Source organism: Podarcis vaucheri, assembly GCF_965113315.1.
Source record: "Podarcis vaucheri genome assembly, chromosome: 5".
In the NCBI taxonomy this organism is placed as follows: domain Eukaryota; kingdom Metazoa; phylum Chordata; class Lepidosauria; order Squamata; family Lacertidae; genus Podarcis; species Podarcis vaucheri.
The window spans coordinates 56,820,323-56,846,741 of record NC_138763.1 but is presented as its reverse complement, the minus strand read 5'-3'; the positions used below and the strand labels follow the sequence as shown (position 1 = coordinate 56,846,741).

The window sequence follows — 26,419 nt, the reverse complement described above, 5'->3', positions numbered from 1 at the left end:
CTCAGAGAGGGCACAGGAAGACCAAAAGAGGAAATCCCCAAACTGTTACTGTTTTGATAGATTGTCATAATATGAGCCTTGGTCGGACGCGGGTGGCGCTGTGGTCTAAACCACTGAGCCTCTTGGGCTTGCTGATCAGAAGGTTGGCGGTTTGAATCCCCGCGACGGGGTGAACTCCAGTTGCTTGGTCCCAGCTTCTGCCAACCTAGCAGTTCGAAAGCACGCCAAAAAGTGCAAGTGGATACATAGGTACCGCTCTGGCGGGAAGGTAAACAGCGTTTCCGTGCACTGCTCTGGTTTTGGTGTTCCGTTGCGCCAGAAGCGGCTTAGTCATGCTGGCCACATGACCCAGAAAAACTGCGGACAAACGCCGGCTCCCTTGGCCTGTAAAGCGAGATGAGCGCTGCAACCCCAGAGTCGTCTGCGACTGGACTTAACTGTCAGGGGTCCTTTACCTTTACCTTTTTTAGCTAATAATAATAGCATGATTAGGAAGAAAATAGATGCTAAGTGTAACAACTTACAGGGTGCATTTAGGTATGAACCACAGGGTTGGAACTGATTCACCGATTTAAAGCCTGTCCTATTTGCTATCTCTCCATCAGTGCATTATAGGATCACAAGGAAGGCATGTCCCACCATGTAGAGAGCAGCAAAGCAACACTCTATCCAGACATCCTCCTAGTGTGTGAAATGTTTGTGTTATGTAGTTGAAATGGCAAAGCATGGAATAAGAATCCTGTTACATTAGTCAGCATACTGAGTCACGGACTGTCAGTTTCAAAGGAGAATTAATTAGGTGTTAAAAAGCAGAGGAAGGAAGACAGACAAAGAGGGTCTCTGCACCTGTGCAATCTTATGTCAATGCAATAAAATCCAATCTGAGTGCAATTGCAAAGCTGCTTTCAGACTGAGAGTTGCCTCTAGCTACAGGATCTGACTTCCAGTTGCTTGGCATGTGATGGGTGAACTGGTGCAGCACAGCCTATTAAGAGTGTATGAACCTACTAGGGACGCAGCATTCAGAAGCCTCTTATACTACAAGTTTCCATTTGTTTGCACAACCACAGTGCACTCTTGGAAAACTGCTGTTCCAGAAGTATGGCACTGGGTGTAAAGGACTGCCGTTGTAAGCTGCGCATTGTTAGAATGAATCTGCAATGCCTGCAGTTCAGTACATTGTCTTTTGAAGCTTACATTAATATGCATTGACTGAATCATCACATGAATGGCCTTCTAAATCTAGAATGAGCCACAGGCTGAATGCTCATTTAACTACTAAGGTCAATCTATGCATATGCAGCACATTAATTCAATAGCGATATTATGTAAAAAAAATAAAATCACAATCCGTGGTTGGCCTGATCATCAAGGGAGATTCGGGACAGACAAAAGGAAATACTTCTTCACACAATGCATGGTTACAACTATGGAATTCGCAGGGTATAATGATCACCACTGACTTGAATGCTTTGCTAGATGCTGGGGAGCATATGAGAGAACGGGCTTTTGCACTGATGTCCTGCTTTCTGCTTCTCAGAGGCACCTGGGAAGCCACTGTGCAGCAAAATGCTAGACCAGATAGCCCTTAGGTCTGGTCCAGCAGGGCTCCTCTCATATTCTTAAATCAATTTGATAAAATCCATAGCAAAAACAAACAAACCATGCCATGGGCAGTAGTAAACACAAGCTTTACTACACACTTAGTATTCTTTCTAAATGCACAAAATTGCAATCTGAGGCAGTCCATAGGGCTCACCAAGGACCCACTTTACAAAGGTTCCCATCAATGTGACAAATGTGGTTCTAAAAATTTAAATACAGTGTTTAAATACAGTGAAGAGAGGTGAGTTTGAAAGTTGTACATAAGCCATTTGTATCTGCCAGGATATGTAATGAAATTATATATGTCTATCTATATGCAGTGCATAGAGTTTGGATCAAGGAGGCATCACGGGGGGGGGGGGGCGTTCTTCCAGAAATGAATTTTCATCAGGGAAAACACAAACAACAGTACTGTTGAAAATATTTTAATTAAACTAGGAAAACAAGTATTCTTTTTTTTAAAAAAAATCAGCACGGGTTCAGTAAGGAAATATCACTCGGGCTGTGTGTGTACAAGTGAGCATTTCAAACATGTTAGTCATCTGTCACTCATATAAACAGTTGTATTTCCAGGAAGACTAAAGCTACGGGGGGGGGGGAACCACCAATGCAATGTATGATTTAGTTGTGGTTTAACTTTGGGAAAGCCTTGGTTCAAAGTAATAATACATTTGCAACGTAGGTGGGATCAGATGTTGACCACAGAAATAACATTAACAAAAGGAGCAGCCTGTAGAGAATAGAAAGCATACATAGAGAACAGAAGTATCATCTTGAAGATTGCATCGGTTTTGTACCTCAGAACTACATGAAAATTATTTTATTGGCCAATACATTTCCACTGAACATGCAGGTTGTTGGTCAAACGTCTAATGTTTCCTGTACCAGCACAGAGATAATATAAGCAGTCCACTGCTTGCTATTAACAGATAACATGAAATCCAGCTCATGTTTCTACTTAAGGGTCAATTTCATCAGGTATCACTGTTAAAATAATGTCTTCATTGCCCCTACGTACTACCAAGCTGAGTGTATTGTCCTTTTTGATAATGTCACTGACATCGTTGGCAGAGAGTATTGGTTGCCCATTGATGCTTATAATCACATCGTTTTCTTTCAGGCCTCCGCTGAAATACAAAGAGGTGGAAAATAATTACTTCAACTGCAAGAAACATATCTGCTTTCTGTAACAGCCACCCCCAAGATACCAAACCCACAACTCTTAAGCAAGAATGCAACATATCTTTAGCAAAACAGGTGATGAGAGACAGACAGAGAGATAGAGAGACCTAGAGAGAGAAGCTATTCAAAAGGACAAATGGCAGGAACATGTTCTGAAAAGCTGGGGCCTTTCTAGATCCTTTTTAGAAAGTTCTGCCTTTCTAGTTCCTTTGTGCTACTACACAAAATAGATTTCACATGCTCTCTAGGTGGTGTAGCCTTAGCTCCTCTCCTCACTCTAACCTATGTGCATTCAATGGTGACAGAAAAATCAAAGTTGAGCTTATTCAGCAAGAATAAATCCATATATCAAGCTGGATGGTGCTCTTTGAACAGAGTTGGCAGAAGTCACTGACAGCATTAAGGCAAATGAAGAGGATACAGCATCTTTCTCCCTGTATCATCTTGCCCTTTCTTGTAGACAAATTCTGGCTCTGAGTTATGGAAACATTAACCCAGCTAGCGGGATGAGACATGATTCAACCCCTAAACATAATCAGTTTATAGCAGTCACAAGCTACTGTCTCATGCAGAGAAATGCCTTACACAAGCACTTCTTTCAGAAGTGTTTCCCCCCCTCCCCACAGAAGTTCTTGCACGGATTGCCATTTTTTGATGCTTAAGGGGGGGACACCAAAGTGAAAGTGAGAAAGTTTTATTTCACCCTCTCTTATTGCAGCTCCATGAAAACAAGTATGGTATGCTGTACAAATAAAAACATTTAAATTGCATGCATTAAATTACTGGTGATTTCAAGCTACTTGTGCAACAACGAGGCACAGAACCTCCCCCCCCCCTTTCAAGAAATGAGCATGGGGGTCAGAAGAATTCGAAATATGTGCTTATGGGTCAAGAGAAGGGTACTATCTATCTATCTATCTATCTATCTATCTATCTATCTATCTATTTATTATTATTATTATTTCTATACCGCCTTCATCCAAAGAACACAGGGCTGTTTACAATATAAAATAACAAAAGTGCACAACATAATAACAAACAAAAATAATAACCTCCCACCCCACCCCCATTTAAAAGGCCATAGATTGTTTAATTAGCCAAAGGTTCTGGAAGAAGAGAAATGTAATGAAGGTGCCAGGCAAGTCTCCCTGGGGAGAGCATTCCACCACTGGAAAAAAGAGCGCTTACTGTATTCCAATGGTGGTGACTGTTGAGGCCAAGCGTGGCTGCAAGAACAGAGGAGGGAGAGAATTCAGCCCTTCGTGGTCTCTATTGGCCTCGGCTGGTGTCAGAGGCTGGCGGGATTGCCCACCAAATTTGAATGGGCCAGAGATGGCCCCAGAGATGTGGGCTGTGCCTTACTGGCAGACCTAGTGAGCACAGCGCCCCAGGAGGCCACCTGTGGGGCATAAAAGCAGGCTGCACTGCTGAAAGGGCTGTGACCAAGGAGCATTGGATCAAGAGTATGGGCGTTGAGGACAAATGTGGATCATTTGCAGGGAAGAGGACCAGGGGAGGCAGAGGAGGAGGCGGAACAGGCGGCGGAGACCACCGTAAATCGGTGTTGCTTTGTCTCTCCCTGCTATGGGACCTGCAAAGAGCTACCCCCCCACATCTCATCTTCTTTCCAGTTCAGGTGTGGGCTGCGAGAAGCAGGGGAACAGGAAACTCAAAAGGAGCACTGGTCTGCTTTGCGGAGCTCAGTACTATCAGGAGCCCCGTGAAAATGCTATGCAAATAATAGCCACAAATTATTATTCTTGTTAGACAAGGAACTCCAGCAGCTACAACTTTCACCCTGTTTTAGCAGCGACTGCATGACACAATCACATGATACCGTAGCCGTACCCAAGTACTGAGTGCAGCAGTGATAAGGGCAACTGCTGGGTCAGCTCCCAGCTTTGGGACAACTGTGGGCTTGCGTTTGGGATCCTGCCATGTGAACTTTTTGCAACTGCATAAGCATAGCAGCTGGGAAAAACAGTCTATTAGTCTCCCTCGCTCTTCTAAATATTGCTCAAGACTCTAACAAATGGTAAAATGGCAAAAATCATCTTCTAGATTTATGGTGTTGGGAAACCAACAGATTTCCTGAAATAGCAGGCAGATGTCATCTGAGGATAAGAACTTTCCTGCCATTAAACAGCATAGTTAAAGGCCTGCTAGGTGTTTATCCTTTAAGTGAATAGGTGCAGGTTTTTGAATAAAAGGGGTTCTTTAACTTACGCCTCAGCTGGTGTATCTGGAATTACTTCAATAATATAGGCTCCAGAAATGACGTCAGGGAAGTCTTTATGGCGCTCCTTCAGTTCTTTAGCTTTGCTAGGAAAAGCAAACCCAATCAAGTTAAATAAGAAACATATTTCCAGAAAAGCAAAACAAGACAACATAGAGGACACTCTTTTACTTTTGACGTAACCTGTGCAAATTTCCTAAGTCTAAAGAAAGAATGAAAAATATGCCGCCACCATTGAGAAACATTATTCTGGATAGAAGTGCACAGGAAATTTTGCCTTACCAATTTGTTCGTTTTGCAATTATATTGGTTTTTGAAATCAGTATTGCTTTAGATCTAGAAATGTCCTAAGCCTTTGAGTTTACGAAAGCATCTGAGGCTTGCAAGTAGAGAATGTTTTCTCCTTTTTTTGGCAGATTTTGTAAACTCTTTCTATGTCTCTGAATATCAGATTCTAGCTCTTCTGCTAAGCAGCTCTGCTACTTAACAATTGCCAGGGAAAAGATGAAAACCATCTGTCCGTTGGCTTTGCAAATTTAAAAAATGGGCTGCAGTGTATGGCAATGGTAATCCAGAAAAATAAACAAGGATCCAACTATGTCCTCCCCACCCGCAAAATGTAAGTGAACTGAAAATTTAAAATAAACGAAAATCATCCAGAACATAATGATCCAATAATAAACAATTGTTATGATCAAACATATATGATGTAAAGAGTTTCCAGCTGATCTTTCCCTCAGCAGCGCCTCAGAGCTGGCAAAACTCTCATTGAAAAGTAATGGATAATGGAACAATGCAAACAGGAAATGGTGAAGCAGTAGCAACCATATCATCAGTATACCATTCCTCCTGCCTGGTTTCTCTTCAGATCGTATAACTCTTTCGCCTTTTACAATTGCACCTTTTCTTTGTCCGCTCATCAAAGACATTGTATTTAAGAAAGAGGGAGAGAAGGCTTTCAATGGTTTAAAAAAAGATGGAAGTCGTATGGGGAAAACAAAGGAGGACAGCACTTTGAGGAGACGTCGTGTGACTCCCCAATAAAAAGTGTGTCAACCATAGGCTCTGGGTGGGTGCTCCAGCCCCCACAACATTCCCCATGATGGGGCTGGGCACCCACACTTTTTTGTGCTGGGGCCGTGCATGCCGTGGGGTCCTGCATGTCTGATGTCAGGACGCTTACTTACGTACGTGCACATATGACATCAGCATGCTACAGGGTGTGCTGATGTTGGACACATGTGCACCCATGGCATGCGTCCTGGGGCCTAGCCAACGGGCCTGGTGTCAAGAAAGAGTCGCAATTCCAGGCTAGTATATTCCTTGTCCAGAAACACCAAACACCCACCCTGAAATTTTTAAACTTACCTAGGAGTAAGAGACATCATCCGTATGCCAATATATTTCTTCTTAGTTACAGCTTTTCCTGTTTTGAGAAGGAAAATGTAGCATTTATGTTGATTCGCCTTTCCCATCTGAACAGGAGACATTCTACCCCAATGAAGCAGAATGATGTGGGAGATACCACTTCAGAATATAAGTGGGAAGTAGTATTGTTGAACACTACCTCACATAAACAATATTATAATAAACCACCACACAAAGGTGAAAGATTGTCTGGTGGGAGAATCTTTTCCTGAAGTTTGAAGTGCTGCGACTTTTGTATACTGTGTAGCATGGCTCTTACTTCAGAGCAGATATGTGTAGGATTGAACTAATTCAGTGGAACTTATTCTCATGTAAATGTATATAGGACTGAAGGTTTACTTTACCAGTACAGTACCTTTAGCTTGTCGGTCGTGCGACTCAGTGAGGAATTTTTTAATTTTGTCCGATGGTATTGCAAAGGAAATCCCAGCAGTGACTTTCAGAGTATTAATACCAATCACTTCACCATCCTGCAGTAGTGTGAATAATTAAGTAAGCATGAGCGGCCCAAATAAAGACTGCAATTTCTATCACACTTTAATCTGAGCTGCTGACCTTGCGTGTGATCTCTTTGTCATAGCTCCCTGTTCCTAAACTGATCATGAACTGAATGTACCCTGGAAAATTAAATCTGCCCCCCCCCCCCGTTTTCATTTGGGTGAAAGCATCCTTCACTCTTTTTCTTCCCCACCCGCTTTGAGACTCCTGAGTGTGAAAGGACCAGGGTTTAACATCAAGACAAGCAAGCTCGATGCGACATGCTTCCATGCATACGGCTCCATGTTCGATTCTTGGCATCTTCAAAGTCAGGTAGCAGACCTGGGACATTACTGCCCAAGAGTTGAGACAGCTGTTGCAAACCAGGACAGACAGTTCTACTCAAGGGAACGACTTGGTTATGAGATCAGGCATCGCCCCAGTCTTTTCTAGCTGCAAAAATATGCTCTGCACAACAGCTTGATACTTTCTCTTAAACTAACCAAAAAACTTTCCTTCAACTGGTTTCAAGATTTATTTTTCCAACAAGACTTACTCAACATGTTTGCTTTAAGGGACTCTGTTGCATTGAAATTAAAAAAAGAGAAAGTAGTCCATAATTGTAGCTGGCCTAAATTGAGTTTTATTTTATTTTTTTTAAATCAAAACGGACAAAACCTTACAGGTATTTTTAATGTTTGCTTTTGGAGTAAGCAATATTTCTATTAAATGATATGACATAGAAAACTTTCTTTTTAGCAATAATAATTTTGCCAAAGCTGCCAAATAGCCTTCAATGGAGGAAAATGTGAAGTCACACAAAAAAACCAGAAGACAACAATGGCGTCAAGGCAATCCTCAGAGGACTCTAATCCGTTTATCTGTAAAACTAGCATGTTAAAAAGAACTGGCTGAACTTCTTCATGTGCCACTATTTATGCAAAACTTTTCACTGCCTCACAGAATGGGCTTTCCAAATCTTGATAATACATTTCATCAGTTTTGTGAAGCCAATCTCTACTATTTCCAATTTACCAAAACAAAGCAAAGCCAACAGACAGTGTCTTTTTCTTGGCATAAGTATTCAAGTCTTCCATGTTCTTGTACCGCACAAAATGGTCAAAGGCCTGGAAACGATGCCTTATGAGGAATGGCTAAGGGAGCTGGGCATGTTTAGCCTGGAGAAGAGGAGGTTAAGGGGTGATATGATAGCCATGTTCAAATATATAAAAGGATGTCACATAGAGGACACGGAGCAATGGATCCAAACTACAAGAAAGAAGATTCCACCTAAACATTAGGAAGAACTTCCTGACAGTAAGAGCTGTTCGACAGTGGAATTTGCTGCCAAGGAGTGTGGTAGAGTCTCCTACTTTGGAGGTCTTTAAGCAGAGGCTTGACAACCATATGTCAGGAGTGCTCTGATGGTGTTTCCTGCTTGGCAGGGGGTTGGACTCGATGGCCCTTGTGGTCTCTTCCAACTCTATGATTCTATGATTCTATGATTCTATTCTATTCTATGATTCTAAGCTTTTGAGTTGCTCACAGTCCACTGGCTAGGCAGACAGTGGCACTGAAATATCACAAACTAATACCAGAAGGGTCAGCATCCCTTTGACCCCCTTGGGGGCTTAATTCTGACTTACACAGAATCATATTGCTAACATGCTGGTAGAGAGAACCATGCGGTAAACATAAGAAACTGACACAGGGAGTCTGCTTATATGCCTAGTTCGGTGCAGGGTAGAAATAAGATTCTAAAGTATATTATTATTCACTGAGAAAATATGCTACGTATTACGTTCGTTTTGAAATATGCACACAGTAAATGTTTTGAATACTGAACTCCAAGAGCACCACACCATTTACCAGCACCAACATTAAAGAGTGATTAATGAGTCTGATGTTTGTACAGGCATTTGTTAGCCTTCCTCTACCAATATGGGGAAAAGGGATGGGAGAGAGGCAAGAGAATCAATAGTAAAATCCAAAACACCAGTTAGAAGTACTATTAGAAAGAAACTCTTACCAGGTTTACTAAAGGTCCTCCAGAGTTTCCATACTGTAAATTTAGAAGAAGAAAAATTGTCTTTAATCTTTCTTTTTCCCCCCCATTTACAACAGTTTTTTTTACATTTTGAAATAGAGTTGCTACACAAAACATTCCGGGAGGGAGGGGTTCACATTCATTTATGCACAGCATTCTCTTATGGAGAGGTTACTATACAAACATGGATGGGATAAACTTGATATAGTTTCTGTAGCCTAGAATGTCTAAACTTTGCAATGGCGGACTAAGGATTAACAGACCCCCTCCGGTATTGTTAGGCTGGGGAAAAGAAAACCCTTTACGATCAATGCATGACACTTTGAAAGGAAATGCAGACTGCTTTAACTGTAGCACATGCAATCTCATGAGCGGAAGGGCACAAAAGCACGAAGCCAAGATCTTGGAGAAGGAACATAGAGTTCAAAGGGGGCTGATATGGAAGGCTTGCCAAAGCACACCACAGACCAAACAAACTACCATAGCAGCCAAAATAAAGGTCTCCTGTGTGGAGGTACTTAAATCAGGGGATTCAGTTTTGCCATTCATTGACTAAAACAAGACAGGGAGGTCTTTTACCTAGTATTCTTTTATCCGAAAGACCACTAAATTTCAGTGATAATTTTGATGCTTTTCTTTAAACATGTCTAGAGCTTCTGTTTTTTCCAGTAAAGTTCCTGGTCACCTTTGCCTCTCTTTTAGTCTAAAAACTGCTAGACACTGATTCCTTTATTTGATGGCCTTGCTAACGAAGCTTAGGAAAATATGTCTGTTTTCTTAATTCTGTACACTCCTAGATTACAGGAAGTTAGCACAACTTTGTGAGAATTAGACCGAGAATTCTCCCTGAGAATTACCTGTTCTCTCAAGGCTAGCAGAAGAAGCACTAAAAGTTGATGTCTTATTAGTCCAAAAAAATAGCTTGTCTCTTTAAAAAAGCCAACAAAAGAACAGCAACGTGATATTTTGGCAAACTCATTGATGGATCTTTAAAGACCTCTGATGAACATTGCCTGCACTTAATAATTCTAAGAGAATTCAGCTAAATATAATAAAAAAAAAATGTCTCTTTAAAGAGCAACCAGAAAGATCACTGCAAATTGCTTCCTTTGCATGTTCCAAGAAACAATTTTGGCCAATCCTGATGCATCAACTTTATAGGGATGAATGACAAGGCAGCAACAGAATCTGAATGTATTTTGAGGTGAGAACCATGAATGCAAGAGAATGGCTTTGTGGAAAGTGACTTACATTGATAATTGCATCCGTTTGGATGTAGTCCATATCAGAATTTCTAAGACCCAGTTCTTTGCCTCCTCGTTGGGTGGTGCTAACAATTCCAGTAGTCACAGTATTTTGAAGAGAAAATGGACTTCCAATTGCAACTACAAATTCACCAGGCCGTAACTCTCCTGAACGTCCGAGCAAGAGGACTGGCAACTTCCCCTAAGAATAGAGAGGGTCAAAATAATCATTAGTCAATAGCAACTCAAGCAACTTAAATAGTAACTTGAACAATGAATCAAGATATAAGCACAGCCAGCTTTCCTCCTGTATCAGGTAAATGTAATGGCAACTTTAAACAATTAAGTAATATTAATGACACTTCTAGCATAGTATTTTAATTTTCCATTGTATACTGTTTGTCAGGTAGAAGCACAAGAGGAGACAAATAAAGGGAAGGAGAATAGAAAAATCCAGGTAAATTCTGGGGTGATGGCAAACTCTAGTGTCTGATTAATCAACTGTTTAAGGGGAAGCAAATGCAAAAGGCTCAGTTGCTGGTTCAGCAGTAGCCAAGTACAACCACTGGCTCAGGATATGTTGCTGTCTCAGTAGAAATGCTAAAGTGATGGCACTTCTCCCTCTTGGAGCCCTGATCATTGCCAAGGGCCCCATCTCTCACAAAGTCCTTTCCACTGCTTTGCCCATTGACGTGGCTAAAAAAAAATACAAAGCACCAAACTAAGTAAATATCCAGTCATAAAATATTAATCTAATCCTTTTAAACTAATGTATTTCTTGCAGACATCTTTCACAAAAGAATATGTCCATCCCTTTAGAGATATAAATTAGCATTATTTATAGGCCAGTTCACCCTTAACTGGAACACCCTAAGCATAGCACTTATTGTTAATCTCCACAAAACTTCTAAAGCAGGGAAATATTATGTTAAGGCAGAGAGAAGGGGGGTGGGGGTGGGAATCCTGAAACAAAATGTTTTCTATGATCTGTCTAAAGCGATTCATCTATCAGATCAAACCCTGATAAGTGTAATAGATCTCCTGAGAGACAGACACATATTTTCATAGCTTCGGGTTATTTTTGGCAAGAAAACGAGCTATATAATAAATAGTTGGTGAGTAATGCAATTATTTGCAGTTGTGCTGAGTCTTCAAGCCTGGGCCAATATTGGTGAAACACTAGTTCAAAGTCAAGTACTGTATGACTTGGCTCAAGATCATCTGTGGGATTCAACATGCCTTCTGGAAAGAGTTAGCCTTCTCTTTCTGGGGTTAAAACAAAATCAGCTGCAAAACTCCCTTCCTCAGCAGATGTTATAAAACACAGTTTTGCAAAGCAGAATGTGTCATGTACAGAGAGTTTCCAGAAGAGACCAAGTTCTGTATCTTTTGTTTAAGGCATTTTAAGGCAGAAATCCTCAAATGAGCATGTGTGAGATTTGTCAGTTTCCTCTTATTCCTCAACATGGCAATCATCATCAATTTATGTAAGGTAAAAGCGGCCTTCCCTTTTTCTTTTTTGGAGATCCTGTTGAGCTCTAAAGTTAAGTCAAAGAGCACAAATATTGTGACATCTGGAGTGCTACGTGGGGAAAATGCTCATTTGCATTACAAGTGCCTATTCCATGAACAATAACCAGGAACACATTTGCACATTTGCACAGAGTGGTGTAATTTAAGCCTTACCTTTGTAAAGGCTCTTAGAATGGGAATGGATTAAAAAAAAAGTCAAAAAGCCAAAAGGGCCAAAAATAATCAGATTAGGATGAAAACTCTGTGTTATGTTAGAGTGATATAGGTGCTACCCAGAGATATGCATGCGCAGCAGTGGGCTTTTCATTCATGTCTAATTGCCTAAGCCATTAATAGGACTAGCAGCTACCACTTGTTTGGGAAAGGTGAGGAAAGGGGAATGGTTTGCAAAGGTAATCACTGCTGCAGCTACGGGCAGACATGACTTAATACATTTTGTTCTGCACACACAGTTACTGGTTCAGTACCAAATTCTGTATACATGATCCCTGTACCAGAAACCATGTGAACAGAATCCTTTTGCCAATGCAGGTCCTCATCCAGCATAGGCTGCGTATCCAAAATCCTATTGCAAGTCATAAATGTCTCTTGCTTGCTGAGTGGTTAGCATTTTAGAAAGCAATCTACAGTAAAACATGTCAAAGGAATGCTCCCACCTCGTAAAAAGAATTAACAGCAACTATAAATTCTGAATGACAAAGGAAGGGTGACTACAATGAGCTGAAGCTAAAACAAAGGCAAAATATCACAGTGCTTTTAAAAGTCTAATATGAGTCAGTTTGTTGACAACGGATCAACACCAATTTCAAAGAAGGAACTTAATTTGAAGTTGTTTATTTAATCCATTAATTTAAGCAGGGCCACCAGGTGTGCATGGTGTTTTATAGAGTACAACAGAGACCGATCCCAGCCTCACGACTGCCTAAATGAAACAGGAAAGCTGTTCAATGCATACATTTTTGAAAACAGTATTACTCTCTCTCCTGTATATGGAATAGAATAATTTTTTGCGGGGAAGGCCCAGTATTTTGGAAGCTTCAAGTATGATTTGCTTTTTAATTTATCCTTTTACAATATTCAGGGACAGGGGAGCAAAGAGTTATTAAAGCAGAGGAGCTAATTAAATGCCTTCCAGCAGCATATAATGAGTAAATGAAAGAAGCCTGGACATGCCTAGATTTAAGTCTTTCCAAGTGCCCTCCCTGCCTCCCTCCCTCCCCATGCTGAGTCACTGACTTAACCATGTAGCCCAGAGCAAACCACAGTCATTGTTTCTCTCCTTTCTGTGCGCCCCCTCCTTCCTTCCTTTAATCATCCTATTATCGTGTGGCCTCATGTAATGTTCGTAAAACACAGACCCAGCACGTATTATTTCAAATTCTGAAAGTCAAGGCTGATGTTAAAATAATTAGTCTCAGAAGCTTTGCACCCAGCATTTGTGGGCACAGATACCATTGCATTTCTCCCAGTGCAAATGTATTTGGGACAAGAGAAGCGTTCAGGGACCTAAGCCAGCCATCACTTCTCATTGTGGCAAGAATCTAAGCTAAACAATGCTTTCCACCTAATACTGTGCAGGAAGAGAAGTAATTGCAAGGTTAGATTTCCAGAGGCCTGGACAGCAACACTCAATTAAGTGCAGGATTTTATGTTTGCTGCATGGCAGGATAGGGATGGGGGCATCCACAGTGCATTTGGAAATGTGGTGAGGCAATAGTGCAATGTAAAAAGATTTCACTTACATCAGCTTCAAAGGGATCCAATTCAATCTAATATAGGTCAAGGCAGACTCTAAAATCTAGTACTAATCTCCCAACCTCCGATTTAGAAGTCTGTCACATCACTGACTTTGATTACAAAACTAGCACAGCAAGGAGTATGCTGGGGTAGAATCTTTTCCCCTTACGCGCTAGTTATTTTACTTGCAGGAAGTACAAGGAAGAAATACAGTTTATTTATCACAATGGGATTCTGCAACTTCATTTGGTTGCATGCGGACATCAGAATCAAGTAAGGTACATTTGTGAATGGGAACTATCTTCAACAATTTAAAAGCCAAACTAGGTGCAACTTTCAATTCCTTTTGGTGCCTATTGGGACTTCCTCTGAAACACAAATAACTCCCAGGAACATGGGCCAGCAAAGCACTGCACTCCCCCCCCCCCATATTAATGTTGCCAGTTTGGTTGTAAGAAGTTAATACTTTACTGTGGATGCTTGTGAAGAAAACTGAAATAGGGTCCGCTCCTGAAATAACTGCAGTAAAACTGGTGTCTATAGTGAGGAATTAAAAGTGGCTTTAATTTTTATTTGCCTTACAGCTTGAAAGTTTACAGAAAATTCATAAACAAGAATACAAGAGAGCAGAACTCTATAAATCTTATTTTTCTTAAAGAATAATATTGATTCCTCAACCCCGCCCCACTCCCAAAAAGAATAATTCATACACTGAGCTGACAGTGAATTGCAAAACATGTAGCAGCGGCAACCCTGGGAAATGCCTGAACTAAATGGCAGCAATCTATTAGCAGAAGTGCTGCCAAAACTCAGACAGCCCTTACTATATTAAGTCAGGAATGCTTATTTTATTCCTTTAAAAGATGCCAAGAAAAACAATATACTTTCCAAAGTCAGTATATTCACAAGCCTGCAACGCATTCACACGGTCTAACAGATCAGACCAGCGAAGAAATTCTACACAAAAAAAGTAAGATTACTTTACACTGTGTTGCCAAAGTATGACTCACCGAATAAAACATTGATTTGTACCCTCAAACGTGTAAGGGAAATAAGTATCAATTATTTTTTAATAGAAGCAGAAGAGGTGAAACACAGCATCAGCAGGATATCAAATCCATTATGTGATATTGAGAACAAATTTATGGATGAAAGTGGTAAGCAAATCTCAAGGAGATGAAAGGACAGTAGTGAAGAGGAAAAGAGGAATGTGATGCACACATGCAAGATGACAAATTCACAAAGACAGCAGACGTATGGGCACCTTGCGATGTAGAGACCTGGGAAATATGGTATTTCTATTTCACAGCTAAAAAAAAAATGTCCAAAATTTGGGGGCGTCTTATACACGGGAGCCATCTCCCCCCATCGGAGTCCCCCAAAATAAGGGTCGTCTTATACATGGGGGCATCTTATAGACGGAAAAATATGGTGTGTGTGTGTATGTACACACACACACACACACAAAATTACTGGGATTCTTCGTCCGGTGTTCCGGTGATGTGGGGAGCTATTTAATGCCTAACACAGTCTGCATAATTTTTAAAATTCTGTAACTAGAACCATCTTACTAAGCCAGTGCTATGAAGAGGATGCAATGGATTTCATACAAGGATTTACATTCCTGTCTTCAATAAACTGGAAAGTGAGGGTGACGAATGCAAGAAATCACACCTACCAGCTGCTCCTGAACAACTGGGAAAATGCACAACTTATTATCCCTTTTCATTTTAGTGAAGCAAATGTGGCAAGAAGAAAATTCAGAGACAGACAAGCAGATGTGTCAAGCAGATTTAGTGGCAGCCAAAGACAGGAGACACAAATGAATGTCAGGCCAGGGCCAAGAGTTGAGTTGCTTCCCTTTATTTAAGGCCCGTGTGAGGGACCTTTGTCCTGCCAGAGATTGTTGAACTAGAACTCCCATTTGCTATAGGCCATGCTTGCTGGGGCTGATGGGAGTTGCAGTTTAGCAAAATCTGGCAGGTCACAACTGAATTACAGTTACCTCAGTCATCTGAGGGTCGCTCTCTAAGGAAGCCAGGAACAATTTTTTGGACACCATGCCGATTGGACAAGGACGTGCATGGTCTTCACCTTCCATTGAGTGGCTTTTTGAGTAGTTAGTGGGGTAATTACTGGATTTTCATTGCATGCTTTATTATATTAGTCAAACTCCTGTCTTGGTAATTATGTTACGGAAATGGCCAGTTTCTCCTGAAGGCAAGCTTGAAAAAACCAACAAATTAAGGGGCAGGAATGGACAGCCAGACCAGTCATCAGGTGCAAAGAGTCATGACTGAGGCCCCCACCCCCAATAATTTAGCTAGTCCTAGTAACTTTTGTTGTTGTTGCTGTATACAGTAAAAGTTGTGACAATAGTTTAATCCAGTATCAGTGTCTGCCTCATTACTGTTGCCACAATCAACCCTTTTGAGTCTTTGGGGGCCCGGTGCTCTAAAACAAGTTGTAGGCTTTCTCTGACCCCAACCAAACCCAACCCAGGTGATGAACTTGATTCTAGGGCACCAACACTGCTTGAGGCCTACCTGCTTCAGCAGCAGGAAATGAATGCGAACTTTTGCCCTCCTGATTTCTCTCTCACCCACTGCTTTCCCTTCTATTTGTCTGATCCATTCATGTGGTTTCTCTTCCCCTCTGTAGCACTGCAGTTACTGTATTTGTGTGGCCAGAGGGGGGTTTGGCTATTTTACTGTGTACACAGCCTGTGTGGAAAGCAGCAAAGCAAGCTGTGTGTGTTTATGTTAATGGCCAACAGTTCTGGAAAACAAACTGGTTGCGTTTCAGGGGTACCTCTTACAAAACATGTGGAAGTGATCTCGACCCTAAAACGTATAACTGGACCTCAAAATGTTTCTTCTCATAAGTTTACCTCTTGGTGGTTTTAAGAGATCTAATGGAGGCAGATTTTTTAAAACAAAAACAAAAAAAGGCTCTAAAAGCCATTTCACATGCTCAGATGGTAATTTTTCTATTAGTAAATTGTGGCAAAAGTCACTAACTATTTTCAAAACACATCAAAAGACTAAGACCTCCCTAAAAGCAAACCTCAAACAGTGAAATGGCAAAAAAGACTGCCAGGTAGGGAGGTAATTAGGTCTCCTGGCACAGAAGCATCTGCGCTATTCTCCACCAACCTGGTGTCCTTCACATGTTTTGGGCTAGAGCTCCTTTCATCTCTGGCCATACTGACTCTGGCAGATGGAAATTGTACACCAAAATATCTGGAGGGTACAGATTGAGGAAGGCTGATTCTACACCATACTGCAGCAGACACTAGATCATGTCACACTCAATCATTTTTGCAAATTAATAGACAAACCATCCTCCTTTCAGTAACCAGGCCTCCTTACTTCAAAGGTTAGTTCGGAACACTTTGAGTTAATAAGAAACATTATATGATTTATGGTTGCTTTCCGACATCACAAGAAACTATAGTTATTAAGGGAATGAGCCTAGACAAGTGTTGGACTCATTCACTCTCCTTTGATGAAACTACAAGGAAGTGAACCAAAATGTTCACTTCTGTTTTGAACCCTAAACTGTGGTTAATGTTAGCTATGGTTATTGAAACATGCCAGCTTCATAAATACAAAGTTAATCTGTTTCAGTAAACCACAGTTAAGGTTAAGCACAGTTTGTTCAGACATAAATGGTGCTTAGTGAAAAATGGGGCCATTGCTTCTGATCTTGCAACTGTGCTGAAGAGGGAAGTATATGAGTCCTGATGCTCACATAGGTTCATTCCCATACTTATGAACTAGAATTTATCACTAAGTCTGAAGGCACTGATTGTCCCAGTATCAGTTTAGTTAGCTGCATTTTCAAAGTGGGTGAGATTATTCATCTACAACAGATAAGGGGAACTTGTGACTCTCTAGATCAGGCATGGCCAAACATGGCCCTCCAGATGTTTTGGGACTACAATTCCCATCATCCCTGACCACTGGTCCTGTTAGCTAGGGATGATGATGTTGGTCTTTGACCCTCATCAGTTGGCAAGGCCAATAGACAAATACGATGGGAGTTTTAGTTCAGCAATATCTGGAATGCCACAGATTCCCTACCACTGGTCTAACAGAGACTTCATAAGCACTGGAAATGAACATGATTGTTTGCTCAGTTGGATTTCTTCTTCAAATCAGAGAAGTCAAACATAAGCAGTGTCCACCAGTATCCTCTCTATGACCCCTGAGAGTTATTTTAGAGCTCTGCACATTTTTGGCAACTTCTAAACAGGAAAGAGATGCATTTCCTGCATCCATCCCAATTACCAGGACTATGTTATTCAGACAACTAATTGGTAAGACGTTCAGGAACTTGTTTTGGAGCTAAGACAGGCAACATTTCTAAGTCCAAGTTGCCGTGTTTTGTATAGTCAAGCTGCCCAAGTGATTCATAAAATGTCTAGGGAGAACCACTCACTGTTCAGGAAAGGGGAAGAGTGATCTATGAGGACTTATTGGCTTCTAAGGTGAACACTCCAACTCTATGCTTTCTTCTATGGAAACTTCCATGTGGGAGGTCTGTTCAGTTCCATTTGTTTTGGCTTTCAACCAGTCATCATGTAATCACAATATGTGACCTGCATTCATGATAGGGGTTGTTGTTTTTTTTGGTCCAGTTTATTTTTGCTAAAGGAACAGAAAAACTTTATTAACTCTTTGGTTATAGTTCCATTAAGTCCTATTTGCACTGCTTGTTAGAATATGTGTTTGGTTTGTGTGTGTGTGTGTGTGTGTGTGTGAGAGAGAGAGAGAGAGAGAGAGAGAGAGAGAGAGAGACAGAGAGACAGAGACAGAGAGACGGACTTATTTGGGCAGATAGAATCAAAAAATGATTTGAAGCTAGGTGGACCAGTTGACTAACTCACTACAAGACAAGTAATGGTTTCACTTTCACAGCTCCCTTCCTTTTCTTGGGCTTCCCTTGTGTTAGTTTTCCAGAAATAAATTTTTACTTCCCTCCCTAGAGAAGAAAGTTAATAAAGAACCTTCACTCTTCAAGATGTCTTCAAATCATCCCGTATTACTATGTATCTCCATTTGGTCAGCACAACCTTATGGAAACTGAAGGGGGACATCCCAACAGATCTGTTTCTCATTTGTGCTAAATTCTTTTCCGTGGAAAAATGGGTTAGTGAGTGCAAACCAGTTCAGTCTACTGGTGCCTGTAACTCAATACTTTATTTAATTTCTTTTCCTGTTTAGAAAAGCAGTCTGTCCTAAGGCAGAAGTCCATCACTTAAAGGAAAATTGCATGCTTGGGAATGAAAGAACACAGCAGTTTTAGAAATGTCAGTGGAGTGGAATCTTTAGAGTAAGTCGCCTTGCGCTTTTTTTTTTTTACCGCAGACATTCCATATCCCATGACAGAATTTAGTACTCATATTTGCATTATCTGGCCAAAGGAGGAAATATCCCCTTCTGCTTCAGAAATACAGTTAAAAGAATCATACAGTCAACAATCATTTTTAAATGCATTAAATATTACTATCAAATTAAACGATAAATAAGCCCATGTGCGATACAAATTAAGCATTTATTTATTTATTTGATAGAAGTGTAAAGTGGCAAAATAGCAGGGAAGTGACTGCAGGTAAGTTTTTACCTCATTAGTCAATTGTCTAATGCTTATACAGTGGTACCTCAGGTTGCAGACGCTTCAGGTTACAGACGCTTCAGGTTACAGACTCTTACTAACCCAGAAATAGTACCTCAGGTTAAGAACTTTGCTTCAGGATGAGAACAGAAATCGCGCAGCAGTAGTGCAGCGGCAGCAGAAGGCCACATTAGCTAAAGCGGTGCTTCAGGTTAAGAACAGTTTTAGGTTAAGAACGGACCTCCGGAACAAATTAAGTTCTTAACTGGAGGTACCACTGTACTTAGAAGAGCACTTGTCTAACATTCGCAGTCAAAATATTTGTTAAACATATTCCTCTTAGTAGGAATAAACCAACTGAATTAATAAACTAACTGAAGAATGCTGCATATAGTGAACAAAATGAAGTTTAATAGGCTGCATGTAACGCACAAAAGTTGAAATGTGCTCAAAAAGCCATATAAAATTACTTGTTTTGAAACTACGTAGATTTTAGTTATGTGTGATGTGACTACATAGAACTTCCTAGCATGCAGTCCTAAGATGTCTTGGGGCCACAGGGTTTTGTGAATCTGCTTCCCTGTGGAAGGAGCATCCTTGTTGTAGTTGCAGAAACCTCCACAGCTATCCTTCCTCCTCTGGTGCTTTGGAGGGTGTGTTTTGGCACAGATTAGCGCAGGGGTCAGCAAACTTTTTCAACAGGGGGTCCCTCAGATCTTGTGGGTGGCCAGACTATATTTTTTGGGGGGAAATGAACGAATTCCTATGCCCCACAAATAACGCAGAGATGCATTTTAAATAAAAGTACACATTCTACTCAAGTAAAAACACCAGGCAGGCCCCACAAATAACCCAGAGATGCATTTTAAATAAAAGGATACATTCTACTCATGTAAAAACATGCTGATTCCCAGACCGTCTGTGGGCCAGATTGAGAAGGCGATTGGACCGGATCTGGGCCTTAGTTTGCCTACCCATGGATTAGGGGGTTGGGGAGTACACAGTCCCTAAGGCCAACAAACTTACTTTGCTTTCCATTGGGACCAAAGCTTTTTTGCGAATAAGAATAAAAAAGCATGGAAAGTTGGTAGAAAAGCTGATCTTCCACCTTCTGCTCTGCCAGTGCTAAATCCATTATTATTATTATTATTATTATTATTATTATTATTATTATTATTATTATTATTTGAATTTGAATTTATATACCACCCTATACCCAGAGGTCTCAGGGCGGTTCACAGAATAAATCTAGCAGGGCTTTGGCTTTGGAAGAGTCTCTGCTTCAGATTTTCCTTCCTCTGCCCCCTTTGGATTGCCCTGCCTCTTTGCATAAGCTAAAATACTGTAACTGAACAGCATTTCACAGGAGCATTTCATCCTTTCTAGAAACAATACATAAAATAATCCAGGAAACAATGCTTAAAAGGAAATTGCTGAACTCAGCTACTGTGTATGTCCATCTGCTTACTTCCTCTGTTAACCCTTGCCAAAACTCCAACTTGCAACAGTGTAAACTAAGGAAGCTCCACCCACTGTATTCTCTACATAGATATAACATGTTCTTAACTCCTCCTTCCCAAACCTCTGGGGAAATGTAAACTAAAAAATATTTATTTCACTCTTTCTGCTAACTCTCAATTGCACTGAATCAGCATTCCAGATCCCTAAAAAGTCGTGGGAGGATAATCCCCATTACCTATGCTGATCATGGCTATTTGAAATGAGCTAATATTTTTAAATATGTGTACAGCTCTTTATCGTAGATATATGCCCCGACACTGCCTGTTCTACAGGCATAAAAATCCTTAATAATACATAAAAAGAGCAAAGATAGCATCCCAGGCACTCTGTACATCACTTCAAAGCTATGCTTCCCCCCATGAGGTTCTCTTTGCATATTTAAGTAAAACATTTATGCAGCACAGTAAAAAAGAAAGAAGGCATCTAGGCAGTAGGATGGAGCCACGTGATAATGACTGAGCAGTTTAGTAACTGCTGGATCAATAGCCCCAATAGGGTTTGAAATACTGAATAAAGTATTGTGTGTGTGTGTGTGTGTGTGTGTGTGTGTGTGTGTTTTAATTTTCCCAGAGCACTTAGCAATGGAAAACGAAACAGCATTTGTCTCTTTAAATATGCCAAATTGTATAACACAACACACACACACACACACCTGCAGTGCATTAAAGGGAGGTTTTGAAATAGCATGAATACAGTGGCAAAGCAAGCTCACCACATGAAAACCAGAGTGCACTCTAGGGCATAAACAAACATTATTCTTGCTACGTTTTCGGACAGAAATCAAACATATGCCAGGAGACGTTTTCCAAAGAACTTGAGTTATGTCTTAATTGTGCTTTCCCCTTCCAAGGCCGCAGTACTGAATTAGGGCACATCTGCACAGTAACAGCCTGTGCTCCCAGCTGGACTCTGTAGCGCACATGAACGGGAGGAAGCATCGCCCTGGAAAAGGCCAGTACCTTTTGCCCCAGGGTGACCCCATGTTAAGAAGGCAGCCATGCAGAATTAACAGCCTGTTTTGACGCCGCAAAAATAATTTGCCAGCCATACTGACAGTGCAGTAGAAGCGCTTCTTTGTATGTGGGCTTGAAGAGTGCGTGGTAGGAGTATATTCAGATCCAAACACAAGATATATGTTCGCAGGAGTGGGGATGAGCTCACTAACCTTTGCCCCTTTGTCTGCTCTCTGCAACTTGGAAGGTAGAGTGAGGACTCAGTACATTGTTTAGAACATAACACCGGTCTTGAAAGATCTACATTGGCTCCCAGTACGTTTCTGAGCACAATTCAAAGTGTTGGTGCTGACCTTTAAAGCCCTAAACAGCCTCGGCCCAGAATACCTGAAGGAGCATCTCCACCCCCATCGTTCTGCCCGGACACTGAGGTCCAGCGCCGAGGGCCTTCTGGAGGTTCCCTCACTGCGAGAAGCCAAGTTACAGGGAACCAGGCAGAGGGCCTTCTAGGTAGTGGCACCCGCCCTGTGGAAAGCCCTCCCACCAGATGTCAAAGAGAAGAACTACCACCAGACTTTTAGAAGACATCTGAAGGCAGCCCTGTTTAGGGAAGCTTTTAATGTTTAACAGACCACTGTATTTTAATATTTTGTTGGAAGCCCAGAGCGGATGGGAAAACCCAGCCAGATGGCGGGGTATAAATAATAAAGTATTATTATTATTATTATTATTATTATTATTATTATTATTATTATTATCCCTGCTTCAGACTTTGCCCCCTGTGGTGGGCAGCAGGCATGGTGACATGGGGGCAGAGCTTAGCATGCTCATTCCTATTCTGCTCATGTGCAGCCTTTGCACACAAGCAGCAGGTCCAAGCACGGCTGTAGAAACATGTGACTGTATGTCAACGTGTGCATGGCAATACTGAATCAATGTTAACTGTGTGTATTTCTATCACAGCCAATCACTGCCTCTCTTTCTAGATGGGTAATAATAGGTAATGGTGCAGCAATAAATCTCCTAGCACACTTGCAAAGCTAATCAGGGTCCAGAATGGTTTCAAACTGGTTGGGGACTGCTTGCTGAGATTCCTGCTTTGAACAGGGTTGGACTAGATGTCCCTCAGGATCCCTTTCAACTTTACAATTCCAGGATTCAAATAACTGGTTCTGGCATTTATGTCAGCTCCTCATACTATGGCTAAGTTGCTCTTACATGCTTGCAGAATCACATGAAATGGGGATTTTTTAAAAAGGCAGCACTTTATTTTTTAGTCTTGCTGAACAACTTTGCCAGTTTGCAGCCCTAAAAAGTTTTAGACCCTTTTGATGACTGATACTGCATCACTCTCCCAGGAGGTGAATTTTAAAATGACTACAAATCAAAGGTATTGAATCCGTTGCTACAATGACATCCTAAGTATCTTGATATGGTTGAAAGTTTTATTTAAACTTGATTCAACTATATATTTGGCATGTAAATATATTCATACTTCTTTCCAAGTCCATTGTTTGCTATAAATCTAGTTTTTTTCATGTAAGAATATATCAATATCAATCAAACAGCAGATGCATAAGTAATCCCGTGCTCATAATTTACTTACCGCAGTGTCTATTTTTATTAGTGCAATATCTGCTTTCTCGTCAATATCTTTAATTTTAGCTTCACGTGTTTCACCATTCTTCAGTTCCACTTTCACTCTGTTCTTGTTGGTAACCACATGGGCATTTGTAACTATCAGCCCATCTTCGGAAACAATAAACCCTGAGCCACTGGCAACAGGAACTTCCCTCTTTGAAAAAGGCAGTCTAAAAGACATGGAATTTCAAGATCAAGAAGCAAAGCAGTTTCTGAAGATAGCAAAGACAATCTGCTTCTATGACCATTACACACTATTATGATACATTTGGTTTTATGATACCTTAGAATATGAGACATAAAGGACTTTATGTCCTTTATGCATTAACTATTTTTAAAAGCTGGTCACTAAGAAAATAATAGTATGCTATACTATTCATACATTAAACATAATGTTATATTCATAACAACATTAAAATATAGCATCAGTGTTTTTCACAACAGCACACAAAACCCACAAAGTCTCCAGTTAAATAATAAAACTTGGATTTCTTTACTTGCGAAACAATTCAATGTGAACCACAGCCGGTGCTATCTTCTCCACCACATCTGCAATAAAGTTGTATTTGTGCCGCAAACTATTTGGATCTTCTTGGCCTGAGGAATGGAAAATAAAACACTTGTCATAATTCATCAATGTCAGCAATAAAGAGTTGCAAAATACTCGTATTAAAAATAGAGTTGATATCTATGAAAAACATTTCTTTAAAAAAAGTCTAAGAGCTCACAACAAGACTGTTGTTGAGATTATTTTTAATTAATAAAATCGTGAGGGTGGGGGGAACTTGCTCCAATAAAAGCACTGGGTCTCATTATATTACAAAGAAGATTACTCAGTTTTAGCACCCCCATATTTATCAAATGAGTCACCACACCTCTGAGGCTGCCACAAGGCAGGGCATTTTCACATATAGCCATATCATAAACATCCTCAGCTACCTAGCAGAGCTGTGCACAAGTGTGCCACTTATCTCACCTCTATTATGTGCTCCTCTCACAAATGCCAGGTAAGAACTACTTATATCATCTAATATACTAGCATCACAGTTTCAGCAGAGGCTCCTCTCAGTTACAAAATATAATTAACACACTGCTAAAATTATGTATAATTAGCTTCATGAGTTAACAAACGTTGGTTTGGCTTACTAGCCGGTCACTATTTGTGACAACAATGAGCCCTTCCGTTGGTCACTCCGGCATGCACAGAGGGCTTGAAAGAGATTAAGCATCCTCTCTCCTTTGTCCAGAGTATGAAGAAAGGAAGAAACAGTGGCACTCCCACCTGCTGCTGTTTCCTACCTGCCTGCAAACTGCAGCACAAATGAGACCTCTGGGTAGAAATCTGCATTGTGCCAGGTGTCCTGCTAGGAACAGGGTTAGGTACACTCACCTCTAGGGAGTGGTTATTATGGGAATGACCCATAATAGCATTCTATGTTCACTTCAGTAAAACAACATTTACAGGACCTGGACATAAAACCACACATTAGCCAGACCTCCCAAGGGCCCTAACAATTGCATTTTATAACTCAAGCTCAATTCAATTAACTTTCCTGCCTCCCATAAGCTGCTACTGATGGCCCAGATCCTTCTGTCCACCACTCTTCATGATTCTGCTCTGTTTTACTTATAACTGACAGATGTGTCTCATTTCTAGGAATACTTCCACAATAGACTGCCAAAATATTTAGCAATAGACTTTCCCTGGATCTAAATTATTGATCCAAAAACCAACAACAGTAATTTTTCTAGCTGGGGCATGAGGCATAAACTGAACCCCCCCCCCCAAATGAAACACTTTAAGAAAAGACTACACAGGTATAAGGTGTCAGTGCTAGTTACAGGCTTCAATTCATCAAAGTACTGTTGTGAGTTGTGGGGTAGGTTAGGCTGTATGAATCCCTTCTAATTCTTGGATCTAGCAAAGGGTTAAAATCTAATGGTATATTCCATTGTTGAATTAGCCAAGCAAAGGCCAGGTATGGGTAGTTAGTCTGACAAAGGAAGCTGCTCTGTGCTAGAGGGGAAATGGGTGGGCCCCCTCCCCTGAGTACTGAGAAAGTCAATAGCCAAAGCTGTGTATGAGAGCTGCTATAAGCAGACAGAATCCAGAGAGTGAATGCCATCCTTGATTTCTGCTTGAATCCAAGGCTGTAACTATGGGAGAAACAAGACCTTCTGCGGTTGTTAAAGCTGTGAGCATTAACCATTGTAGGTTCAGGTTGTATATATGTATAAATTAACCAGATATCATAAAGACACCATGGTCTCCACTGTCCCTCATTCCAAAGAAACTGAACCCTGAGTAAGTGCCTGGAACCCCTGGAATCCTGTACTGCTTGGAGATTGGGGTGGGATGCAACTGTGATGCTGCACCAGAACAATTAAGCCACCACATCCTAAAGGAAATACAATTGCTTTGACAATTGTTTATAGAACTCTCATCTTGTATGTTGTTTTAAAGTTACATTTACTGCAAAAAAGGACAGACAGAAACACTATTTATAATCAAATAGTGTTTCTGTCTTTTTGCAGCAAATGAAACTTTAGCACAACATACAAGATGAGAGTTCTATAAACAAGTATCCCTTTCTTAGATCTATCCAGTTTTTACCTATTTGCAACATGAATGTATGGCTCTCCAGAGTAAACATTCTCCTTGGAAGGAGAGGCAGAGCTGACTGCTGTGCTCCATGAAAATTCCTTTCCCGTTTTACTTTAAGAAATGGGAACTGCAGTAGAACAAAAACCATGGGATTTCTAAGTAACAGCAGGCAAGAGATACCTAGCTATGGTTAGAAATGACAAACCATCATTTCATAATTAATTTAGTGACGGGGGGTGGGGAGGACAGGTGGGGAACCAGATCTCCCAGCATTTACTTAACTCTCTCACATAAGTTTAAATCACTGTCTGGGCAGTCACTACACTAAACAGTTCAACTATTAATTCATCCACACATTGTATACTGGGCAAATTAAATTTAAAAATGACAACTGCCCCAGTTGTCTTTTAATTTTGTTAATTAGATATATAGGCATGATATTGCCATGAAGACAGCAGCCCCTGACCAGCTTTCCCAAACAGTAGGAGGTTCAAAGGGTAGCTTCTTTACAGAGTCTATCCCATATGGTGAAACTTACGGTGCCTTTGCAATACCTACAAAATATAAACACGGAGAATACTGGAATCTAGG

General features: G+C 40.8%; 1 protein-coding gene across 1 annotated transcript in view; it reads right to left on the bottom strand.

Moving 5' to 3' along the window:
* Nucleotides 1–2,014: 2,014 nt before the first annotated feature.
* Nucleotides 2,015–26,419, bottom strand: part of HTRA1 (HtrA serine peptidase 1) — a 44,707-nt gene continuing 20,302 nt past the window's right edge. The window contains exons 2-9 of the mRNA XM_082222780.1: nucleotides 23,721–23,820; nucleotides 23,189–23,393; nucleotides 10,227–10,421; nucleotides 8,958–8,990; nucleotides 6,807–6,921; nucleotides 6,392–6,449; nucleotides 5,014–5,109; nucleotides 2,015–2,732 (exon numbers count right to left, since the gene is read on the bottom strand). Of these exons, the coding sequence (XP_082078906.1) occupies nucleotides 2,564–2,732; nucleotides 5,014–5,109; nucleotides 6,392–6,449; nucleotides 6,807–6,921; nucleotides 8,958–8,990; nucleotides 10,227–10,421; nucleotides 23,189–23,393; nucleotides 23,721–23,820 (971 nt within the window). The 3' untranslated portion in view covers nucleotides 2,015–2,563. The remainder of the gene's footprint in view (nucleotides 2,733–5,013; nucleotides 5,110–6,391; nucleotides 6,450–6,806; nucleotides 6,922–8,957; nucleotides 8,991–10,226; nucleotides 10,422–23,188; nucleotides 23,394–23,720; nucleotides 23,821–26,419) is intronic.